General features: G+C 35.9%; 2 protein-coding genes and 1 long non-coding RNA gene across 3 annotated transcripts; all 3 read right to left on the bottom strand.

The window, feature by feature from the left end:
• Positions 1-619: 619 nt before the first annotated feature.
• Positions 620-7,625, bottom strand: LOC132618970 (glucose-6-phosphate/phosphate translocator 2, chloroplastic-like). The gene is made up of 5 exons (XM_060333958.1): positions 7,063-7,625; positions 5,673-5,898; positions 5,371-5,593; positions 4,418-4,631; positions 620-3,180 (listed from the first exon to the last, which is right to left on the bottom strand). The coding sequence occupies exons 1-5, from the start codon at positions 7,543-7,545 to the stop codon at positions 3,169-3,171; spliced, it is 1,158 nt and encodes a 385-aa protein (XP_060189941.1). The 5' UTR covers positions 7,546-7,625; the 3' UTR covers positions 620-3,168.
• A 7,497-nt stretch (positions 7,626-15,122) lies between these two features.
• LOC132619193 (uncharacterized) lies at positions 15,123-15,889 on the bottom strand. The gene is made up of 3 exons (XR_009574605.1): positions 15,815-15,889; positions 15,653-15,723; positions 15,123-15,560 (listed from the first exon to the last, which is right to left on the bottom strand). It is a non-coding gene; the product is annotated as an uncharacterized LOC132619193 (long non-coding RNA).
• Positions 15,890-20,676: 4,787 nt separating this feature from the next.
• Positions 20,677-23,542, bottom strand: LOC132620179 (uncharacterized). The gene is made up of 5 exons (XM_060334873.1): positions 23,370-23,542; positions 22,729-22,902; positions 22,341-22,588; positions 22,057-22,271; positions 20,677-21,492 (listed from the first exon to the last, which is right to left on the bottom strand). The coding sequence occupies exons 1-5, from the start codon at positions 23,540-23,542 to the stop codon at positions 20,677-20,679; spliced, it is 1,626 nt and encodes a 541-aa protein (XP_060190856.1).
• Positions 23,543-24,130: the final 588 nt, after the last annotated feature.

Raw genomic sequence — 24,130 nt, 5'->3', positions numbered from 1 at the left:
CTTCGCCTTCCTCCGCTTCTAAGTTTTGGTTGCGTCGCTCCGATCTAATCCAATCGCGAATGCACACTAGTACTTGCAAGCTAAAGTCGGATAATGAATGTCTATGGTCTCCAATTTGCTGTTTTCCTTGGCTAAATGCGCTCTCCGAAGCCACGGTTGATACTTGAACCGTAAGGATATCTCGAGCCATTCTTGAAAGTACCGGATAACTTGTCTTGTACTTCTTCCACCATGCTAAGACGTCCAAGTCATCCAGTTCCTTGATATCCACATTTGGCTGCATCAAATAAAAGTTATATTCATCAAAGTTTGCAGTACAAGAAGAAGTTTGATGTGAATGTAAAACTTTTAAACCCGAGAAGCCCTTTTTGCTACTCTGAGAAGTAGTAGGGCGTGGAGCAACGGGTGTAGCACGTTCTTCCAAACTAGAATAATGAGTAAAAACTTTTCTAAACTCATCATCAATAGCGAGTTCGGCTTCAGCTAAAGATGGTTGAACTCCCTCTTCAATTTCTAAAAATGTATAAATTTGACTAACCAAATTTTTAGTATAAGACACTTTTAAACAAGGATTTAAAAGAGAACCGAATATAAATAAAGTTGGGATGGGAAGAAAATACTTCTTAAAATTTGATTATCATTTCAAAAATAGCCACTTGATAACCGGGTTTATATTTATACTCTTGTAAAACTCTAGCTATTTCCGCTAAGTAGGCAAAAATTCCGGTTACCGTGGGATAGAATTGTCTAGAAAAAGCAAGAGTTGCATTATAAAATTTTTCTAAGAGGTCAACACATTCTTTAACATCTTCCCAATGCGAATAATTTAACCAATCATCACTATCAGTATTATATTTGTTGTGAACTTGTTGTATGGAATCCTATACTCATATGCTTGTTGTAGCATAATTTAAGTGTAGTTTCACCTAGTCTCAATTTGTACTTGAATTTTCTTAGGTCTAAGGTTATTTTCCACACAAGCATTCTTAAAATCTCTAATTCTTCCCCTATTAGCATTACAAAAAAGAAACGCAAATCGCATCTCTAACTTTTTGAACAGAATCTTCAAAATGCACAAGACTATCTTTAACAATTAAGATGACAACTACATCTTACATGAAAAATATTTCTTAGCGGAGAGTTTATTTCTCTTTTTATAAGACCTATCGCCTTTGTATTATTAGAAGCATTATCTAAAACAATACAAAGTGTTTTTCTATAAATGTTAAAAAATCTCATAATAGTAGACATTGAATCATATAAAAAAGCTATAATTCTTTTTGCATAACCCAGTTTTCATCAACCCAATGACATGTAATAGCAAGAAAATCTAACTTGTTAAGACTAAGACCCAAATCAGCGGTAAGACAAATATTACAATTTAAAGAATTAAATACATGGCGCAAATAAAATCTATATTTTTTAAACAAATCTATAACATCGACTCTACAAGTACTTCTAGGAATACCCTCAAATAACGGATTATAACAACGTTGATTGTAAGTAACAAACCCCAAACCCGAGGGAAAGGAAAATGGTAAACAATCATAAGCTACCATTTTAGCTATTTCTACACGCTCTTTTTCTTGTCATACTTAAAATTTCTACCGGTTCGTGGGTCTATCGTCATTTGAATACCCCCCACATTTGAACCCGTTTGCTCTCCCCAAACATTCATATGTTTTGGTTCTCATATGACCATTTAGTGTACTCGTTCCACCATCCTTACCAGTACCTTGCTTAAAACTAAATACTTGTCCACATAGGGTACATGTAGCTGATTGGTTTTCCCTATTCTTAGTCATAAATTTCCAAACTTTAGCTGTTGGCTTACGAGTTCTAGGCGGTTTGTCTTGTGTATGTGATTGTGCAGGACATGTATCTCCTATGGGGTTTTCGGGGGGTTGTGTTTCATCATCATCATCTTCATTAAAAGTGTCGGTAAAATGTTGTTGCATTGCCTCATGACCTAAAAGTGAATTATTTCCACCAACATCAATACCTAAATTAGGTGTTTCTTCCACAAATGTTTCCTCATTAAGCCCACCCCTAACAATACGACTACTACTGCCGGCACCACGTCTTAATCTCTTTGACATTATTAAATAGAATTAATTTAAATCACAATCAAATAAATCACAAGAAAATAAATTACAACAAATTAAATTGCCAGAATTAAATTACGTAAATTAAATTGCGAAAAATAAATTGCTAGAATTAAATTGCGAAAAATAAAGATAGAGTTGGAACGAAGGTACCAAATTGCCGGATTAATTTCCAACAAAGTGAAGGCGGATAGAATTGCAAATCCACCAAAGCTACTTCGGATTGTTGCAAAATCACCAACTCCACCAACAATATTATAATTGCAAAATTGATAATTTAAAGTTGAAACTATAATAAGACTTTGTGGCTAATTATTGCAAAGTAACTATAATTGAGAGATTGAGATTTGAGAGAAAGAGAAGAAAAGTGAATTGGTGTGAATTAAAATGAAAATGAAGAAGGGTTTATATAGTGGTGGGGGATGGGTTAAAGTGTTAAAAAAAAGTTTGGGGGGTTAGGGGGCCAAAAATTAATTTTATGACCGTTTGGCAACAACCATTTTTGCAAATGGACCGTTGCCAACGGTCCATTAACGGACAAAGGCCCAAGGCCAACGGCTATAATTTTTTTTTATTTCACCGGTTTAACCGGTCCGGTTCCGGTTTTACCGGTTTAACCGGTTCTGGTTTCAAAAAAATCGGAACTGGACCGGTAATAATTAAACGGTTACCCGGAACCGGTTAACCGGTTTTACCGATTCCGGTTACCGATTTAACCGAACTGGTTGACGGGTTCAAGCCAGGTATAAGGCCCTGGGTTGGGATAGTATAGAAGAGTGTAGATGCAGAAATAACTTAATATTGCCTCTACTTATACTAAAGAATATCAACTGTCTAGTCATTTGCTACACATTATTTTCCCACAACTTGCATATCTACCTCATCCCACTTTGGACAAAGAAAAAGAGAAAAACTCAACAGGAGAATAAAAGAACTGGATTAAAAGATAATGAACCCTCCGATCCTCGCTGAGCTAACGCGAGAAAGAGCAATAAAAGCTGCAACAACATCTCTGTACCTCCAGTCACCTCCATGGATCTCGATATCCCTCTAGTAGACTACCTTATTGTTTTGACTGCTCGAGAAAAAAACAGAACGAAAATGGTCAAACGCAGGGTTCTTCACGACAGAAATGCAGAATAACCATAAATGAAAGTGTTCAGCAATTATAATTGCAAATAATTTCAGAGGCTGTCTTCCAAATTTTGTTTTAATCTTCCGAATGCAATTAGTATGTATACGGATCTCTCCAAAATGTAAATATATGCTGTTACTATTGCACAAGATTAGTACAAGAAGACATTTCAATCAATTACTGAAAGGTACGTAAAAAGAAAGTACTGTGTAAACTATACTTATAAGTAGACATTGTGATTGCTCCAACAGCTTAAGTTGTAGACAGAATATGGTCGTTATTTGGCTTATTTCAAGATAAATCATCCTTAAATCGCCAGTTTAAGGGATATAAATTTTATGAGGGCATGAACTTAAATGGGAAGTACATTTTTGGTGTATAAAATGCTCAGAGTAACTAAAAGAAGTACCGGATCATTATTCAATATTAAGTCCTTAATTGAGTCAGTACCAAGCGTTAAATGTATGAAGTAAAACAGTCTGATTACTGAAAGCATATTCTAATCAAGATCCTAATCAATTATACTAGAGCACCGTGGCAAGACAACCCTGCTTTGGAAACGGTCATCTCAATTATCATTGAGATTTTATTTATCTCCAGACGTAATATATGTAGCATGATAAAAAATTAAATACACTGATGACCATTGTACTACCAGATACTCCCTCTGTCCCAATTTATATGATTCTTTCTGTTTTAATCAGTCCTAAAAGAATGACACATTTCTATATTTTGTGAAAATTTGACTTTAAAATATCCACTTTACCCTTAATGAGATGATTTATATCCCACACAAATATCTATAGCTTATTTTGGACCACAAGTTTCAAATGAAGTCTCCCTTTGTTTCTTAAACTCCATACCCGGTCAAATACCTTCACATAAATTGGAGCACGGTGGGGGGGGGGGGGGGGGGTGCGGCTAGCATATCTCAGTAACATGTACGGCCAGAGTATTCAAAACATAGGCAGTTGTTTTGTCGTTCTTAATGCTCACTCGCCCATATTTTAGCCGTTGAAGACTTGATTTGTCATTAACAGCAAGTAACACGAGAAGGAAGCAGAACAATATAGGCCACATGTAGTAATACGAATTATTGCCACATGTAGTAATACGAATTATTGGTGCAGCAAAAGTTTCAAGTAATGTCTAAATAGATAGTGAAGGAGAAACTCACTTGTGAATAAATGAAGGTTCCCAGGATTGCAATGGCAGCTCCAAGTGCATTGACGGGTCGGACAGGCGTTTGGAAGATTATGATAGAGGAAACTATGACAGATATCCGCTTCATTGTATTTCCTATGCTAAACGTTAGGGGAGAAATCTCATCCAAGGACATATAAGACACCTGGTTATACAAGTGATAGAATATGCTTTGCGCAGCCACCCACCTGATATCATATATCAAAGCGATAGAGAAAAAACAGTTATTAGCCTATTCGTGAAAATGATTACCGAAGAAACTTTAACATAACCACAAAAGCAAGCAATGCTGTTAGCAACAGTTAATTGAATGATTCAGATATATGCAAGAAATAGCTAGAAACTAGTAGCCTGTTTGGCCAAAGCTTCTAGAGAGTCAAAAGTGCTAATTTTAGAAAGTTGAGGTGTTTGGCCAAACTTTTAGGGAAAAGTAACAAGAAGAAGTTTTTCAGAAGCCAAAGAAAATAGCTTTTCCCCATAAGCACTTTGGAACATTGGTCAAGCACAAAGTACTGCTCTAAGCTAAAATACATTTCAAAATGATTAGCCAAACACAAACTGCCACCCTTCAAAAAATATATTTTTTCTAAAAGTGTATCTGACAAAAAACACTTCTCAAAATAAGTAGATGGAAGCTTGGCTAAACAAACTATAAGACACCATCCGTTAATACAGATGATGCCTGTGGAAGCCAAGACAAGATGGGATTAATTCTCCATGATTTAAATCATCGATTAGCTTTCTGAAATCTTCAAACAAGACAACCATGATTCAAGTCACTTTGCCGAAGATGTAGTCTGCCTCAAACTGATATAATATATGTATCCAGAGATAAATGTATAATATCATTACAACAGCAAAGAATACGTCAAAAACTGCAAATACTGGGAGCACGCATCATGAGAAGCGGAAGTTTTATGTTCTTACCAAACAAAATTGGGTCCTATCTGAGAGACAGCGTTTTGCCAACCTAATGCCCACATCTGGGGGCCCTCCATTGCAATTGCAAAAGGCGTTAGAATTAACAGAGACATAATAGACAAACACGCATAATAGTTCATCCCGCTAACGGACTTCCCCTTCATTCCTTTCTTTGAGAATATATTCCGGAACACAAATGCAAGATTTGATATCATTGCCCCCATAAAACCTGTAATAACAATAAACTAAATATCAAACATAACCGAAATTGCACGATTAAATGATATGTAAATCATAATTGCTCTCACCAGTCATGTTGAAATTGAGCTCAGTAGCAGCTGAAAGTGCACAACCACCAATGATTGGCACAAGCGACAAATATACCGGAAGCGGAAATGTCTCACCAAGCAAAAACCTTGAAACCAATACGCTAAAAGCCGGTTCACCACTCTTGATTATATGAGTGAAGGAAACTGCAACTTTAGACATACTAACTGTGGCTGCTACATGCCCAATTGTATGAGCAACTGCAACCTACATCACCACCAAAAAATAACACAAAATTAAAGAATATTATTTGAAAAATGATGAAAAGTAAGTAAATAAAAAACCATGTACTCTCCATTCATATGACCGAACGCAAAGTAACCGGGGTAAAAGTTAATTTCTCAATCTTATTCAAATAAAATTTACATACTGATAAACTTCTTTTTTTGCTTTATGTATCCAATATCCTATCCACATTAGCACACTAGCGCCAGTAAAGAAGGAACACTCTTTACTAAGAGTTTCTCATTCCAGAAACTCGAGACCTGTATATTCATAAACTACTAAAGTACTATTCGATCAGACCTATCTATAAAAACATTTCACTATAACGGCCAAGTTATCTTTGGAACCGATTTTTCATGTTATGTTATATTATACGTTCTCTAAAAAAGCATTTCGTATTCAGAGAAGGGATGTCGTCATAGAGCGGTTTGATTATATAACAATACAAAAATCAAAGGCGCAGCCAGGATTCCGGATACTAATCTTTTTAAGCTACTGAGTTCTAAATTAATAATCTGAACATAAATACAAAATTTGAACCAAAGCTACCAGGTTTGGCCAACACTCTAGCTTCGCCCCTGCTAAAAATCATAACTTTGAAAACTTCTTAAACCCTAACAGCCCCAACAAAAGCATTTCTTTCATTCTTAAACTCCGTATTCAGTCAAACATCATCACATAAATTGGAATGAGGGAGTATATAACAATACTACATAACTTTTACAGCAGCTAAAAAAGAAAGGGCAGCCAGGTGCATTAAGCTCCCGCTATGCATGGCACTCTAGAAGGCCCGGATCACAAGGGTCTATTTACAGATAACACATATGAAAATAAAAGAAGGGGGCCTTGACTTAACTAGAATAGTTGCTGCCACGTGACCTCGAGGTCACGGGTTCAAGCCGTGCAAACAACCTCTTGCAGAAATGCAAGGTAACGCTGCGTATAATAGACACTTATGGTCCGGCCCTTCCCCGAACCCCGCGCATAGCGGGAGCTTAGTGCACCGGGCCGCCCTTTTTTACATATGAAATAAAACATAAAACTCCTTAAACCCTAACCACCCTAGCAAAAACCCTATAAAAACCAAAATCACATAAAACTCTTAACACCTAATCATAACAACAAAAAAAATCACAGAAATCTTACCGGAAACAGAGTCTTCCAAAACTCAAGATCAGTTTTTGGGAATTCAGCAATTCTTGTAGCCCATGATATCAACATAATCAATGAACCAGTAGCAAGTGACAAAGTAGAAGTTAACCATGGAAATGGATAAGCATTAAGAACTTTCTTATTATATATATTGAAAACAACATTCAATGCCCACCATGTAGCAAAATATATACTAATCTTAACCTTCTGAGCACTAACAACATCCTTTGATTGTTTTGGTAACTCAATGTTTACATCCAATGGCTGTGATTTATCAGCAGCTTCATATGCTTTGCATATCAATGGCTTACCAATTCTTGATATGTAAAGAGGTTTTTTATCCCATTTTTTATTAATCTTTGTTTTTGGAATTGATGGGAGTTGTAAAAATCCAAGATTTGAATTATTATAACCCCTTTTTGGAATAAAATTTGAAGGTGTGATTGATAAAGGTGAGTGCTTTATGGAACAAGCCATTGATAAAAATTGAGTCTTTGAAGAAGAAATAATGAAAGAAATTGGATACAAAATGTTGTTAGGGGGTTTAAGGGTGTATAAAAAGTTGAAAAAGTCAAGAAACCATTAATGTAAAACAGGGGATTTTTTTTTTTTTTTTTGAAGATTGAGACAAAAAAAGAATTAAAAAAAAATTGGCTATTGGAAGTTGGATTTTTCTTGTAGGTGTGATTTTTGTGTTATTAAGTTGAAAGTTTTATGATTTTTGTGTTAGAAAATATAGTTAAGTAACTTTAGTGAAAAAAGTGATAATTATGTAACTTTTGCGTTAGAAAATATAGTTAAGTGATTTTGATAAAAAAAAAAAGTGACAATTATGTGATTTTTGTGTTAGAAAATATATTTGAATGATTTTGGTGAAAACGTGATAATTATGTAATTTTTGTGTTAAAAAACATAGTTAAGCAACTTTGAAAAAAAAAAAAAAAGAGTTTTGTGACTATCCGTGAAATTTACCCTTGATAAAGGTTACTGCTTTATGGAACAAGCCACGAAAATCTGCTTAAAATAAGATTAAAAATTGAGTCTTGAAATTGGATACAAAATGTACTTAGGGGTTTAAGGGTATAAACAAAATTGAAAAAGTCAAGAAACCAGTAATGGAAAAAAAGGGATTTTTGGTTTTTGGAAGTTGAGACAAAATGTTTTCGTTAGAATTGAGGAAAAGGAAAAGTATTATAGGTTTGATTTGGTGAGACCAAACTGATGTGACAGTGAAAGAAGATTTGGTACGACGTTGATTCCTATGAGTACAACTGGTTTTAAACCATATTGGAATTGGAAAATTAATTTTTATTTGACAGGATCTTTGTTGGCATCTTTTCTTATTCGACTTTTAGGAAGTAAAGTCAAAATATAATATTTCACGATCAAACCTAGAAAGGTGACCAGGGAGACTCCAATTTTAAAACTATATTGGAATTGGAAAATGAATATTGCTCCACATTTTTTTTTAGTTTTATGAATTTTTTACGAGAGATTTTTATTTTTTAAACATAATAAATCTGAAAAATCACATAAGAAATCTGAAAAAGACATCTTCTTCTACTCAAATTGTAAGAGGCCAATAGATTTTATTTCACTCCTTTTATGTGATAGATGTTGATTTGGACATGAACTTTAAAAAAAATATATTGTGTGATTTTAAAATTAAACTCTTATAAATAACAATAACATACCTAGTGTAGCGCCATAAGTGAGATTTAGGGGTGGTAGGATGTACGTGGACTTTACTTTGCCTTAGTGGGTAGAGATGTTGTTTTCGATAGATTTTCAGCTCAAAAGAAACATAATTATCGCAGGATTGCAAGAAATATAAGACAACAAAATATCAAGATGCAAAATAAATGAAGTAACGTATAGCAGTACACATTGAAGAATAAGGAACCTTACAAAAAAATAAACTATTACTAATAAATTTAAAATATTATTTTGTTAGACTTATTAAAAAAATGTCACATGAATTGATCGAAGACAGTCTAATTCTTATTTGAGTTTATAAGCAAAGTCAAAAACAATATTTTACGATCAAACCTAGAAAATGTGACAATTACAAAGACTCCAATTTTAACAAGGATTTGTGTTGTTACGTTTGACTGAGCACGTGTCAGGCTGAAGTGGGCCAGTCAAGAGGTGCACCTCTAATTTCATCCAATGATGTCTTTAACTACGAGGGATGGGTGAAGTGAACACGTATTCGATTTTTGGATCCCCATTTTTTTTTTTTTTTTAAATTGTCTCCCTGGATCATTAATGAGCAAAAATGTACAATCTTGAGTTTGACATCCCAAACTTTTACATGATCATTGAGGTGAGATGGATCGCCATTTAAATCATATTTATAGTACATAAAACTGTATAAGTGTATCCACTTCGAAATAATTTCAGGCACATATGATTAAAATACAAACACATATAGTTAAAGCTTAGCAATTTTTGCCTTTTAGTCATTTTTATTTGATATTTAAGCTTTTGTCTCTGAAGTTCATGCACATTTAGCTGAAACTTAGCCATTTTTGCCTTGATTTCAAGCAAAAATGTCTGATTGCACCATATGAAACTTTTGACTGCATGTCTGCAGTTATTTCAAAGTATAGAGATGTGCAGAATTTTAAAAGTTGGATACATGTTATGTAGTGGTGTCAAATGGGATATCTCGTGAAATGTTTACTCTAGTGATGCGAAACTTATTTGTCCAATTAATTCAAATTCACATTAGAGCAAGTGCACATATAGCTTCTTGGAGGATTGATATCCAAGGAATAGGCAAAAATGACAGTGTTTCAACTACGAGACCAAAGTTGAGAACTCTAGTCTAAGGTTGCAAACTTTAAACATACGAGTGTGAAGTCATGGACTGCCGATGTTTGAAGTTTGACCTATTAATTGTGCAGTTGGAACTCAGATATTTATGTTTGAAATTAGACTCGACAACCTTCAACTTCAAGCTATATTTATATTTATAGTTAGAAATATCAAGGTTGGCGTTAGCCAAATCTGAAATTGGTTTAACTCCAGCCAACTTCAGTTGAAAATATTCAAACAATTTGCTAAATTTGTACTTCCAAATCCAAGCAAATCTTATGTTTCAAGGGAGTTTGTGGGGAAAGAAAATGCAAGGACAACACAAATCTTTACGAATAGATACTGAACGCATCATGAAGTTACTTCTATATAGTGTTACCCATAAATCTATAATTTAGAATAACAATCGAATTTGTATTCGAAGTTCAAGGGCTTATTGCATAAGAATAATTGAAAAAATGAATAAGAACAAAATATTGTAAAGCAATAAGCAAAAAAAAATTAAGTAAATTTTATTATCTCCGGTTGAACTGTCAAACCGCGTCACCGGACAAGTAAGAGTTTGAATGCACTAATATAGTACTTGTGATGAAATCAGATGCCTAATAAGCGAGGGGAGGGGTATATTTATAGTCTAAATCCTAAGTAACATCTTGCGTGTTTTAAGCCCCCCATGATGATATTTTTTGCAAGTTGAAACCATTACCTACGTAATTGCATAATTGTTGGAGTGGATCCCAAATTCAACAATTCTTGTAGCTGTTCAAGCATACAAGTCTAGGCTGATGCAAATTCAAAGATGTTGTTGCAACTTGCAAAAGGCCTTATACTCAAATTAGAATTTAGGAAACAAAAAATTAGGAATAGAGTTTCTATCTAAAACCACTTTTTTATAATTAGGAATAAAAATAATAATTTCAATATGATCTTATTGGGTTATCGATTTAACTATTAACTAAAATTTAAAAATTGAAAACCAAACCGGTAGTCTAATAAAAAAAATTACAAAACCGATTAAAAACTGTTAACCTAATAACCCGATACCGATAAATTAATAACATTATTTTTCCGATTCGGTATCGGTTAAACCGATTTTTGCACAGCCCTAATCTCATTTAAATCAATAATAGAAAGGCAAAATGGTAACTTTGATTAGGCTGAAATGATCCCTTGAACCACCGTCTCCTCAGTTTCCCAATTCATCCATTGTGTATTTCCAGCGTTGATGATCTTTCTACTTCAATGGAAAAACTCACAAGGTCATTCATCACATCTCTTTTACTTTCACTGCTTTATTCATGTCCCTCTGTCTCAATTTATGTGACACCGTTCCGATTTCGAGAGTCAAAATTCTTTATTTGGAGTGTAAATTTAAGACGTACAATTTTAAGATTTTGAAAAATAGTTTACATATTTAAAAACAACAAAAGTACTATAAGTTAGGATAATTAACAATTTAAAATATTTAAAGGGCACACGAATAAAGGATAAGTCTTCTTCTTCGTATTTGTAAGTGAAGTATGCATTCTTCATGTCCCTAAGGATCAAATTGTTCGACACTTTTCGCTTCTCGAGAGTTAAACGTGTTGGTCTTTGACCGGAATTTTTTCATATATCTTTTAAATTTTTTTAAATTATTAATTATAGTGACTTCTTGTACTTTTTACGTATATGTAAATTTTATTTTGAAAAATTTAAAGATTCTATGTTCAAACACACGATCAAAATTAAGAAGTTTGATACTAGAAAAGCGAAAAATGTCAAACAAATTGGGACCGAGGGAGTACTATAATAGTGAAGAATTCTTTAGAAATATTCATACAAAACTTAAACTTAAGCCTGTTTTTATAGCTTTGCACCTTACTTTCTCCTCCTTAGTGTAGATTGGGGATTGCTCATTTAGTCATCTATATATAACTTGTAACGACCCGTTAAGTCGTTTTGGTTGTTTTATCTATTTTACCCATAATGACCCTTCCCTTAGCTTCCTTAATTTGACTTGTGAGGATTGGTGACGCGATTCCCGAGGCATTCAGATGAGATTTGGGTAAGAAAATGGAATTTTTGGAAGTTCATAAGTGTTTGGTTGACCAAAGTCAACATCGGGAGTCTTTTTGAAAGTTTCATCGATTCCATTAGGTCCGGAATTTCGATTATGACTTGGTTGAGCAGTTGGTTCGATTTTCGAGGGACTTGGGGGGTACTAATCTAGTTTTAAGGGATTTGGAGTTGACCACGGTCAACACCGGGTCAAGATGAACTCTTTTAGAAATTCTGAGTGCGCAAGTGAGTTTGTAGCGCGTTTTAGAATGGGTTTGCATATTTAGGTTGTAAACGGGAGGACTCGGGTGAGTTTCGGGTGTCGGATCGAAATTTTGAAGTTGCACCATTTTGCTAGTTTCTGGTGTGGCGCACTTACAGGCGTAGGGCCACACCTGTGCAAGGTAGGCCGCAGGTGCGATGTATGGATTAGTTGGGCAAAGCTCGCATCGGTGAGAAAAGGGCTCGCAGGTGTGAGCCGCATTTGCGTGCAATGGGCTGTACCTGCGGCCTTAGGCGGGAATTAGTGGACCTCGCATTTGCGAGGCTTAGGCCGCAGATGCGACCTCACAGTGTGAGGATTTGAGCGTACCTGCGCTAATCGCAGGGCAAAATCTTATTTAATTTCCCAATTCGAGTTTAGTCATTTCATTCACATCTTTGGAGCTTTGAGACTCAGTTTAGGGAGACTTTTGAGGGATTTACAAGATTCATCAAGTGCGTAAGTTTCTAACCTTCCATTTACGATTATATCATTTATTAGAGGATGCTCATGCTAGGAATCATGATTTAGGATGAGGCTTTGAAGGGTTATGAACCCTAAGTGGATTTTGGGGATTTCTCGAATTGAGCATGAAATTGATGTTGGGTTTGGTTCATATTTTATATCTAGACTCCTTAGATAATGGGTAAGCTAATTATGAGTTGAATTTTCGATTTTACCATTCGGGGCTCGAAATTCCTTTTTAGGGTGTATTTTTGGACCCGGATATATTCTATACCAATATGAGTGTCGTTGGGTTCGTATAAATTCATAAAATATTGTTTTGACATAGTTGGACCTAATTTTCCTATGAAATTATGGTTTTGACCTTTGGAGTTTTTGGGTTGACTTTTTAGACCCGAATCTTTATATGGCAATATCAATATCAATTGACTTTTATTCTTACGTGTAATCCGTGTTCGAATAGATTTGGATCGTTCGGAAGCTCTACGAAAGGGCAAGGCTTCCCTGTGGTTATCGGACTCCAATTCAGGCATGTTGAGACTGTTGACCTTAATTAAAGCATTGTGGTTGGTTAAATTGAACTAATAAAAGGGGATAATGGAGTTACAAAAGAGGTTCCCGATACTTGTGAAGTGATGAACACTTTGTATCAGGTACCGGTGCCATGATATGGGTATTTTCATAATTTCAATTGTATAGTTCGGTCTGAATGTCATGTTTTGGCAATTAGCTGATAGCATAGTTTGATTTGTGTCTGTGATTGAGATATGAGGTCTTTTATTTATTGTTTCTATGCTTATTACCTATCTTATCTGTGATTGTATGTTCTCATCACTCCTAAATACTCGTTTAAAAGTGGAAAAGAGCTAAAGATTTAGTCTTTATTACTTATCTTGGTTTCTACATTGTGCATGCCGTATTCATGCTTCATATAGTATCTTATGTGCTTTTGAGGATACATTTGTGATGTCCGAAGGGAAATTGTTCCGGACGGAGTGGTGATGCCATTTTGAGCCAGATTGGCTAGAGACAGGTAATGTGAGCCTAAGGGCCGAGTATTGTGATTTGGAGCCTACGGGGGATGAGTACTGTGATTTGATGTCAAATGTGGCTTAGAACCCGGAGAGGAATTTCGAGTTCGTAAATGGACCTCGTGAGTCCCCCAAGGGTTACGATTTATAGATTTGAATGTGTGTGTATAGGGTGATGAAAAGGGTCTTGCATTGCACAACATTTGCATATCATAATATTCTGTTGATTTCCTTGATTGGATGACTTATTTGAATGGTTGTTTGCATTGTCTTAAATGCTTATTGGATACTTGATGGGCTTGAGGATTTAGATGCTTTACCTAGGCTTGTAACCTGAGATTATTGTGCTCATTATGATTATTATTATGGTGGAGAAATAGCGGTTAAGTATGAAAGTAGTATTCGGAAGACAAACCCTAGTCTCTGTTTTCGTTAGGATTGGTGGACGATGCTGCTGGTACACGTTGTTTCTCGTACTCATGCTACACTTGCTGCATCCTTTTTGTGTGCAAATTCTGTGCCTGTTACGAGTGGATCTCGAGACCACTCGGTTGCTCGTTGAGGAGGCTATTCTGGAGCGTTCGGGATAAGCTACATGTCGATTCGTAGCACCAGATTTTCCCTCTATTATTGTTTTTTGTATTTTACTTTGTTAGAATATTGAGAGTGTGATTTGGAAATTTCCTTGTAAATTGATGATTCAATCTGTACAATGCATATGGGATTTTATACAATTATCCTAGGGACTAAATGCTAATTATTCTATATTATGTAACTAACTCATTATGAATTATTTACAACTCATAGAGAATCGAAGGTGTCACTTACTCCATGTGACTATGTATACAATAACGATCCTATGCCTCTTTAATAGGGGTGGGCGTTCGGTTCTTCGGTTCGGTTTTCTCATACTTCGGTTTAGCTATTTCGGTTTCGGTGTTTTGAAAGTGAACACCAAACACCGAACCAAACTAATTCGGTTCGGTTCTTTCGGTTTCGGTTTTTTGAAATTTGGTTCAGTTCGGTTTCGGTTTTTTCAATTCGGTGTTTTCAATTCAGGCTTTCAGCGGCAGCAGCAGTTGCGTAGTTTCAGCAGCAGCTGCGCAGTTTCAGCAGCAACAGCAGTTCAGCAGTAGACAGCAGCAGACAATTTTCAGTTGAGCAGCAGTTTTCAATTTTCAGTTCAGCAGTTTTCAATTCAGCAGCAGTTTTCAATTTTCAGTTCAACAATTTTCAGTTTTCAGTTCAGCAGCATTTCAGTAGCATTTCAGCATTTTTCAGCAGTTTTCAGCAGCAGTTCAGCATTTTTCAGCAGTTTTCAGCAACAGTTCAGCATTTTTCAGCAGTTCAGCAGTTTTCAGCAAAAGTTCAGCATTTTTCAGCAGTTTTCAGCAGCAGTTCAGCAGTTTCAGCAGCAATATTTTTCAGCAGTTCAGCAGTAACATAATGTGAACCTGAAGCCTTTACGGTGACCAGCAACAAACAACGTACAAGACAAAAACAAGCAACACAAACAACATAACGATAAAATGAACAGCAGCCAAACGGCCAAACAACATAAATGTCCTAAATTTTAGCTCCAAATACAAAACATAAGTTGTAACACCAAGTGTTAAATCCGTCGTCTCACATAACAATCATAATTAAGTCCGAAATTTACCAAATTCAAAACATAAGCTTAAAGTTGAAGGTGAATCCGCCTATCTTCAAGACATCTCTTAATATGCTTCATTAAGCTAGATGTGTCATTTGCTCTATTACAATTAAGTATCGCACCGCATGTTAAGCACCTAGCTTTACGCCCTTCTTCATTGTCTTGAACCATCACAAAATGTTCACAAACTTGTGAGCGAGCTCTAGAAGGCATGGTTGAACTTGAAAATAACAAAAAATAGATAAAACCAAAAGATAGAAAATAACTTTCAAGATAAAAGAACAAAACTACAAAATAAAGTATTGAACTTACCACTAGTAACAAAGAAGCAAATTGCAATCATACATCAACAATGCAAGGATCTCTTCCACTATTTGCCATGTCTAAAGATAATTTAATCAAATATGTCATACAACATAAAAAAGTATATTATTTTTTCAATAAAACACATAAAAAAAAAATACAAAATCTTACCAAGTTCAAGTTCCTCAAGATGATCCAAACTTTCTTCCACACTAATAGATTTAGTCTCTTTCCTAAGCCAATCTAGAACACAAATAAGAGATTGCACACATTTAGGAGTCAGCGAACTTCTAAACGAATCAAGTACACGACCACCGGTACTAAATGCACATTCCGATGCCACACTAGAAATCGGAATAGCTAACACATCACGTGCCAACTCTGAAAGAACAGGAAATCTAGGAGCATTAACTTTCCACCAACCTAAGATACTAAATTCAACGGCGGTTTCACTTTCATCTATTGGCTCTTGTTCTTCACCAATGTATTTATCCAACTCGGATTTAGCACACCCACTTCCAGAATCTTCCTTTTGTTTCTTCAAGTGAAGTTTAGTTCTCAAAGCATTTGATTTCACTTGAAGAGGACCCGGAACTACAAGTTACATCAGATGTATCATGTGATGAAGTAGATAGAGAAGGAGACGATTGATGATGGGATGCTCTTGAATAATTCTTAAGATACTCTCCAAACAAAGATTTCATATAATCGTACACTCCTTCACTTACTTTATTTCCAACTTCCTCCCCAAATAGCTCTTCAAGTGCAAAGCTAACATACACAAACTTATTGCGAGGATCCAATACGGAAGAAATAAAAATCATTTTGTTCATCTTTTCAGGATCACCCCAATACTTCCTAAACTTTTCTCTCATCCGCTCAGCCATTCTACTCAAACTAAGATCTTCACTTGCTACACACGCTTTCAAATATGCATCAAGCTCACATATATCCTCAAAATGAACATTAGAAGTAACATAATGTGAACCTGAAGCCTTTACGGTGAGCTCGTAAAATCTTTCAAGAAACAGTATCACATTCCTTACATTCACCCAATCATCACATTCAAGCGTACCTGCGACACTTCCATATTCACAAACATGAGTAGCAAGATAAGTTTTAAAATTCTCATCAAAAAAATCAAACCTATCAAATGCCTTCTCAAAATTTTGTGTCGTGTTCAACATCGCGTAGGTGGAATTCCACCTAGTAGGCACATCTAGAATTAATGTTTTAGCACATCACACCTTTTGAACTTCACAACATTTCTTAAAGCTTCTTGTTCTTGCCGAAGATCCTCTAACATACCTTACCATTTTCCTAACACGTTTAACAGAAGCATCAATTTCCTTCAAACCTTCTTGCACAATTAGATTAAGTATGTGAGCCATACACCTCACGTGAAGATGCTTACCATCCATTATATTAGCTCCCCACATATTTAACTGTTTAGACAATTCTCTAACTGTAACATCGTTTGAAGAAGCATTATTAACAGTAATAGTAAATACCTTGTCCAAGTTCCAATGAAGCAGGCAATTACTAATAGTCTCTGCCATGTGCTCACCCTTATGACTAGTGACAGGGCAAAAATTCAGTATTCTTTTATGCAACTTCCAATCTTTATCAATAAAGTGAGCAGTCAAACACATATAATTAATTGTTTGCAATGATGTCCATGTGTCTGTGGTAAGGCAAACTTTTGAACATGCTTCTCTAAAAGACTTCTTCAAATTTTGTCTCAGTTCATTGTAACGTTCATAACAATCCCTTGTTATTGTTTTACGGGAAGGAATTTGAAACAGAGGTTGTGCTACACTCATAAACTTATTGAAGCCTTCCTTTTCTACAAAGCTAAATGGTAGTTCATCAATAATTATCATCTCAACTAAAGCCCTTCTAATTAATTGTTGATCAAATTCCCAATGGTCCTCTATCACATTCTTATCCTTAGATGGAAAATGTATCTTTTTCTGAGTGGGAGGCTTAATAAGGGATTTATATGGGTTGCACCTCAATAAATGTTGTCTCAAACCCGTTGTCCCATTTACAGTTGCAGCAGCAAGATCTTTTTTACAATACTTACACTTCGCTCTATCAATTCCCTTTACAACAATCTTCTCAAAATGACCCCAAACAATAGATCTAGATTGCATTTCTTTTCTTTTCTTTGTTACCTGGGTGTCAAGTGAGTTATCATTGCTACCAGTATCATCTGTATTAGGTATGCTACCAGTTGAATCGACAACACTTAATTTAGTTTCATCCGCCATCTACGAAAATTAAAGAGAAAATATAAGGCATTGTATTTGTAGGCCAGCACGTTAAAAACCAAAACCTCAACGAAAAATAAGTAAATAACAGCACAACCACCAGCCACCAGCCACCAGGTATGATAAAAGTCTTTTTTTTTCCATATACATAGAGATATCAAACAACTACTCATTTAATTACAACAAATTCACAACCACCACATATCATGTTACAACAATCAAAACAGTAGCAAGAAACTCATATCAACTAGTGAAAGAGCAGCCGCCGAGATTAGAAGAGCAGCCGCCGCCGGAGCTGTGAACAGTGAAGCTCTGAAGTTTGAAGCTCTGAGACAGTGAAGTGAGAAGTGAAAATTAAATGAGACAGTCAACTGAGAAGTGAAAATTAAATTAGGAATAGGGATACGTTAGGTTAGAACTTAGATCAGATGTGTGAAGAACTAAAAATGGAAGAATGGAAGATGGATACGTTAGGTTTGATACAAAACAATGAAATGAAAGTGGGCTTTTTTTTATTTTTGTACTTATCTAACCTTTGATAATGAAAGTGGGCTTGGGTTTTATTTATTTTGGACTTAAATTTAGTGGGCATGGGCCTAACTATTTAATATTTTTGGGCTAATACATAATATTTCGGTTTAAACCGAAAACCCAAAAACCCGAATACTAAACCCCGAACACCGAACCGAATCCCGAAATTTTTGAAAATTGAAACTGAACCCGAACTGAAAACCCGAAAAACCGAACACCGAAAAACCGAATTAATTCGGTTCGGTCCGGTTTTTCGGTTTTCGGTAATTATGCCCACCCCTACTCTTTAACATCTTGGGCTGCTGTATGTACAAGACTTGGCCTTCTTCCTTCTTGTTTTGTGATGATGTGTTAAGACCATTCGTTCAGCCTAGTAACATAAAGAATATGATGGCCCAAATAAATAAAGGAAACAGATATCAACCTTGTAAACTCAGACCAAATATTTCACTTCATCAACTTATCTTCTTCTTTAACTCATCCTCTCGATTGCTTCTCGAACCATCGCCAGAATTCTCACCGGAGATATTATTTCTAACATACCCCCTCAAGTTGGAGGGAGAGGAGAAACCCCAGACTTGGAAAGCAATTCACGGTGAGAAACCCCAATTAGGGGCTTGGTGAAAATGTCGGCGAGCTGAAACTTGGAGGGAACATACGAGAGTGAAATTAACCCTGATAAAAACTGTTGGCGGACAAAATGGAAGTCGATCTCAACATGCTTAGTCCATTCACGAAAAACGGGGTTGCGAGTAATATGAATAGCCGCCTGGCTATCCGAGTGTATTGGCACCGGCAAAGATGGTGTGAGAGATAAATCTTCAAGGAGACGAAGCAACCAAGTTATTTCAGCCGTCACATGTCGCATCGATCTATACTCTACTTCAGCAGAGGAGAGAGAGATTGATGCTTATTTCTTGGATTTTCACGAAATGGGTGCTCCTCCAAGGGTAATATAGAAACCAGATACAAATTTGCGAGAAATAGGGCAAGAACCCCAATCTGCATCGCAATAAGTACTCAAGGTGAAAGAGGGTGCTGATGAGAGATAAATACCTTGTGTTGGGTTCAAAGAAAGGTATTTGAGTACTTGGAGGGCAGCAGAGAAGTTTTCAGTAGTTGGGTTTTGCACGTATTGGTTGAGTTTGAGCACAGCAAAGGACAAATCAGGTCTGGTATTTGTTAGATAGTTTAATTTTCCTACCAAGTGTCTGTAGATTGTAGGATCTTGGAGCAAAATTTGATCTTTATTGTGAAATTTGTGTGCAGGGTCAATTGGGGAAGAAACTTTGGGAAGATGAGAGCAATCGAACTCAAGCATGAGATCTGAGGTAAATTTTCTCTAATTAATGATAAAGCCATGTGGCTCCCGGAAAACCTCCATGCCCAAGAAATCATGGATATCCCCTAAGTTTTTGACTTTGAATTCTGAGTTTAAGAATAGCTGAATCTGAGTAATTTCCTCCAGGTGATTCCCTGTCAGTAGTTTATCATCTATATAGACTGCAATTATAGCAATAAGATCACCTGTCTTCTTAAAAAATAGAGAATAGTCATTGAAAGAAGCTGAATATCCTTTAAAACTGACGGCTCCTGTAAGTCTGGCATACCACTGTCTGGAGGCTTGCTTGAGTCTATAAAGTGATTTTTTTAGTAGACAGGCATGATTAGGACTAGGAGGAGAGATACCTGCAGGAAATTTCATAAAAGCTTCCTCCTGTAGGTCTCCATGCAAAAACGCATTGTTAACATCCAATTGGGAAACACCTCATGCTTTCTTTGTGGCTATAGTTACCAAACATCTCACTGTGGTCATCTTTACCATTGGGGAGAATGTTTCATTGTAGTCTGTTCCCTCTTTTTGAATATCCCCCCTCACAACTAGTCTAGCTTTGAGTCTTTCAATGGAACCATCAGAATTATGTTGTATCTTGTACACCCATTTGCAAGGTAAAGCTTTCTTTCCTTTAGGAAGTTCCACCACCTCCCACGTTTGGTTAGATTCTAGGGCAGAAATCTCAGCATTCATAGTTTCTTTCTAGCCTGGGTGCATAGAGGCTTCTGAAAAACTCTTTTTTTTTTTTTTTTCAGTTAAAGAAGAAATGGCATGTAGGACATTTTGGTTGGTAGAAGATAGTGCATTGAAAGAGTAGATAGTGGGAACAGTAGGTTGTGAGAGGCAAGAATGAGTGATGTCTGTGAGATAGATACTATTGCATATATAATCCTTTAAATAGACAGGTTGGTGGGAAAGTCTATCACTTTTTCTGGTAGGAACAGAATTGGGATTATGTGATTAAGTAGAAGGATTAGGTGATGGTGATGGTGTAGGGTTAGGACTGGGCGTGGCTTGAGGTGTAGGGGGTGGTGTGATGAGATAGAATGGTCAGTAGTTGTCTCTGATGGGGTAGGATAAGATTGTGGTAAATGGAGAAAGGATTGAGGGTCTGAATCAATAGATATGTCAGGTTTTGTGAAGTGAGTGTGAGATGTGGATGATGTAGGGTCATCTGTCATGAAAGGAAAGGTTTCTTCATGGAAATGCACATCTCTGGAAACCAGAATTTGCTTCGTCTCTAGATCTAAAAATTTGTATCCTTTCTGGTTAGTAGGATAACCCAAGAAAACACATTTTCTTGCCCTTTCATCAAACTTTCCCCTATCTTGGGACAGGGTAGATGCATAACATGGACATCCAAATGATTCCAAAGAAGTGTAACATGGTTTTCTGCCAAAAAGCATTTGATAGGGACTCTTCCCTTTGAGAACTTTAGAAGGCATTCTATTTATCAAATGGGTAGCAGTCAAAATACATTCACCCCAATAGGATATGGGGACTTTAGATTGAAAAAATAGTCCTCTAGCAAGTTCCAAAAGATGTCTATGTTTTCTTTCCACCACCCTATTCTGTTGTGGGGTGGCAGTGCAACTTCTTTGATGAAAAATTCCCTTTTCTTTTAAAAAAATTGTCTCAAGTGAACCTCTTCCTAACTCAAGAGCATTGTCAGATGTGAATCTCTTAACATGAACCTCAAATTTGTCTTTCTACCATAGACAGAAATGTTTTGAGAACAGGAAAAGTAGTACTTTTGTTTGTTAATAAAAAAGTCCAAATTCCTCTACTATAGTCATCAACTATAGTAAGGAAGCACTTATATCCATCATGAGTGGGGTGCTTATATAGCACCCATGTGTGTCTATGTGAATCAACTCAAAAATTCTGGTAGACTTTATATGACTGATAGGAAAAGGAGACCTGGTTTGCTTAGCCTTTGGGCATATGTCACACACATATTCAAAGTTAACAGGGAAATGAATGAAATGAAACTTTCTCATTACTAACAAGGGAAAATGCCCAAGCCTAACATTCCAAAACTTTACATCTGACATAGCATTGGCACAAACTGAATTTAGAGAAAGACTAGACAAACTATTGGAATCACTTCCTTTTTGAATTGAAACTACACTGTCATTGCTTAAACTCTTAATACTTGACACTTTAGGATGTAAGAGATATAGTCCCTCCTTTACTTCACCAAAAGCTCAGACTCTCCTCAAAGAATAATCCTGCAATATACAGTCGGTGGATGTAAAAAATACTAAGCAAACAATTTGAATACATAACCTAGTGACAGAGAGGAGATTGTACTTAAAATCTAGGACATAGAGCACATTCTTAAGAGTAAGATTGTGTAGAATGGGTACACTTCCTGTATGTGTGACAGTTATCCTAAAGGAATTAGGTAGATTGATATTAACTGGAACAGGAAGTGCAATTAATGATGAAAGGGAAGATGAATCAAAACACATATGTTCTGATGCCCCTGAATTTATAATCCAAGTCTTAGAGTTATGAATAGATAAACAAGATCCTGAATAATTTAAAATTGTACCAGCACAAGCAATGGCATTGATCTCTGGATTAGATATGCTTGTTTTCCCTAGCTGCATCTGCTTATGGACCATTTTTGCTATTTCTGTGCACTGCTCCTTGCTGAACTGCATCAGACCATGTGCAGTAGATTCATTTTGCATTACAAAGTTCTCTTGTACTTCCTCAATTATTCCTGCATTTGCTTTTGCTTGTGCTCCATCTCCTTTTTGATTGGGGAATTGAAAATCCTCAGGAAAACCATGCAACCTGTGGCAGTCATCCTCATTGTGTCCCACTTTGTGACAATATGTGCAAGTCACATTTGGACTGTATTTGCTTTTCTTTCTAAACTTCTTAGGTGCATATGTTATTTTGTGAAAAGAGTTGATGGTGGTCCATTTCTGTACCTTGTCTGATTTCTAGTTTTTTGAATGTTCCTTCCTTGATTTGCTAACATGAATGAACTTGAATCTGATGGGATCTGTGCATTGACATATACCTCTATTTGATTTTCATCTTGTAATAACATATAATATGCATGATCCATGCTAGGTAAAGGTTTAAGCATCAGTATGTTTCCCCTAGAATGTGAATATACATCATTTAATCCTATTAAGAATTGAATCATTCTTTGGTCTTCTAGTGATTTTGCTAGTTTCTTCTTCCCTTCACAGATACAGTCATAAATACTGACTATATCTGAGTTCAATGAGTCTAGTTCATCCCATGATTTTTTTAGTCTAGTAAAGTATCTTGAGATATATGTGTTTCGCTATACTAACACACTCAGCTCCTTTGGTAGATGATAGAGTTTTGCTCTATTCGACTTTCCAAACCTTTGTTCTAAATTGATCCATAGTTCCTTTGCTGATTTGGAATAGATAACACTATCCCTGATGTCCTTTCAGACTGAGTTTAGTAACCATGCTGTAACCATATCATTACAGCAGCTCCATTGGAGATAATCTGAAAAATTCATAGCTGGTGCAATGTAAGATCCATTAATGAATCCAAGTTTTTTTTAGCAGACAAAGCTATGAGAACAGACCTTCTCAATCCTGGAAATCCCTTTCCATAAAAACTGGAGTGAACCAAGGTCATTCCATGTGAATTTGAAGGCTGCAGATAATAAGGGTGATTTGCATCAATGACATTAGTGATATTAGTCTGTTTTTCAAAAGTGGAAGTTGCTCCAATAACAACTGGGGTTTGTTGATCCATATTGATTTAGATTTTGAGTTATAAGTTGCTTATTTGAAGAAGAAGAAGATTGACAGTGATGATAGAATGAAGGATGCTTGGATCGAGGTCCTTCCTGCTCTGATACCATGTTAGTATATTGAGAGTGTGATTTGTAAATTGATGATTCAATCTGTACAATGCATATGAAATTTTATACAATTATCCTAGGGGCTAAATGCTGCTTATTTTATATTATGTAACTAACTCATTATGAATTATGTACAACTCATAGAGAATCAAAAGTGTCACTTACTCTGTGTGACTATGTATACAATAACTATCCTATGCCTCTTTAACATCTTGGGCTGCTGTATGTACAAGACTTGGGCCTTCTTCCTTCTTGTTTTGTGATGCTGTGTTGAGCCCATTTGTTCAGCCTAGTAACATAAAGAATATGATGGCCAAATTAATATAGGCAACAGATGTCAACCTCGTAAACTCAGACCAAACTTTTCACGTCATTAACTTATCTTCTTTTTTAACTCATCCTCTCGATTGCTTCTCGAACCATCGCCGGAATTCTCACCAGAGATATTATTTCTAACAACTTTCTAGACAGTATTTCGG

Source organism: Lycium barbarum, chromosome 11, assembly GCF_019175385.1.
Source record: "Lycium barbarum isolate Lr01 chromosome 11, ASM1917538v2, whole genome shotgun sequence".
In the NCBI taxonomy this organism is placed as follows: Eukaryota; Viridiplantae; Streptophyta; class Magnoliopsida; order Solanales; family Solanaceae; genus Lycium; species Lycium barbarum.
Note: the sequence above shows the minus strand (reverse complement) of the source record. Positions and strands in the feature narration are given on the sequence as shown.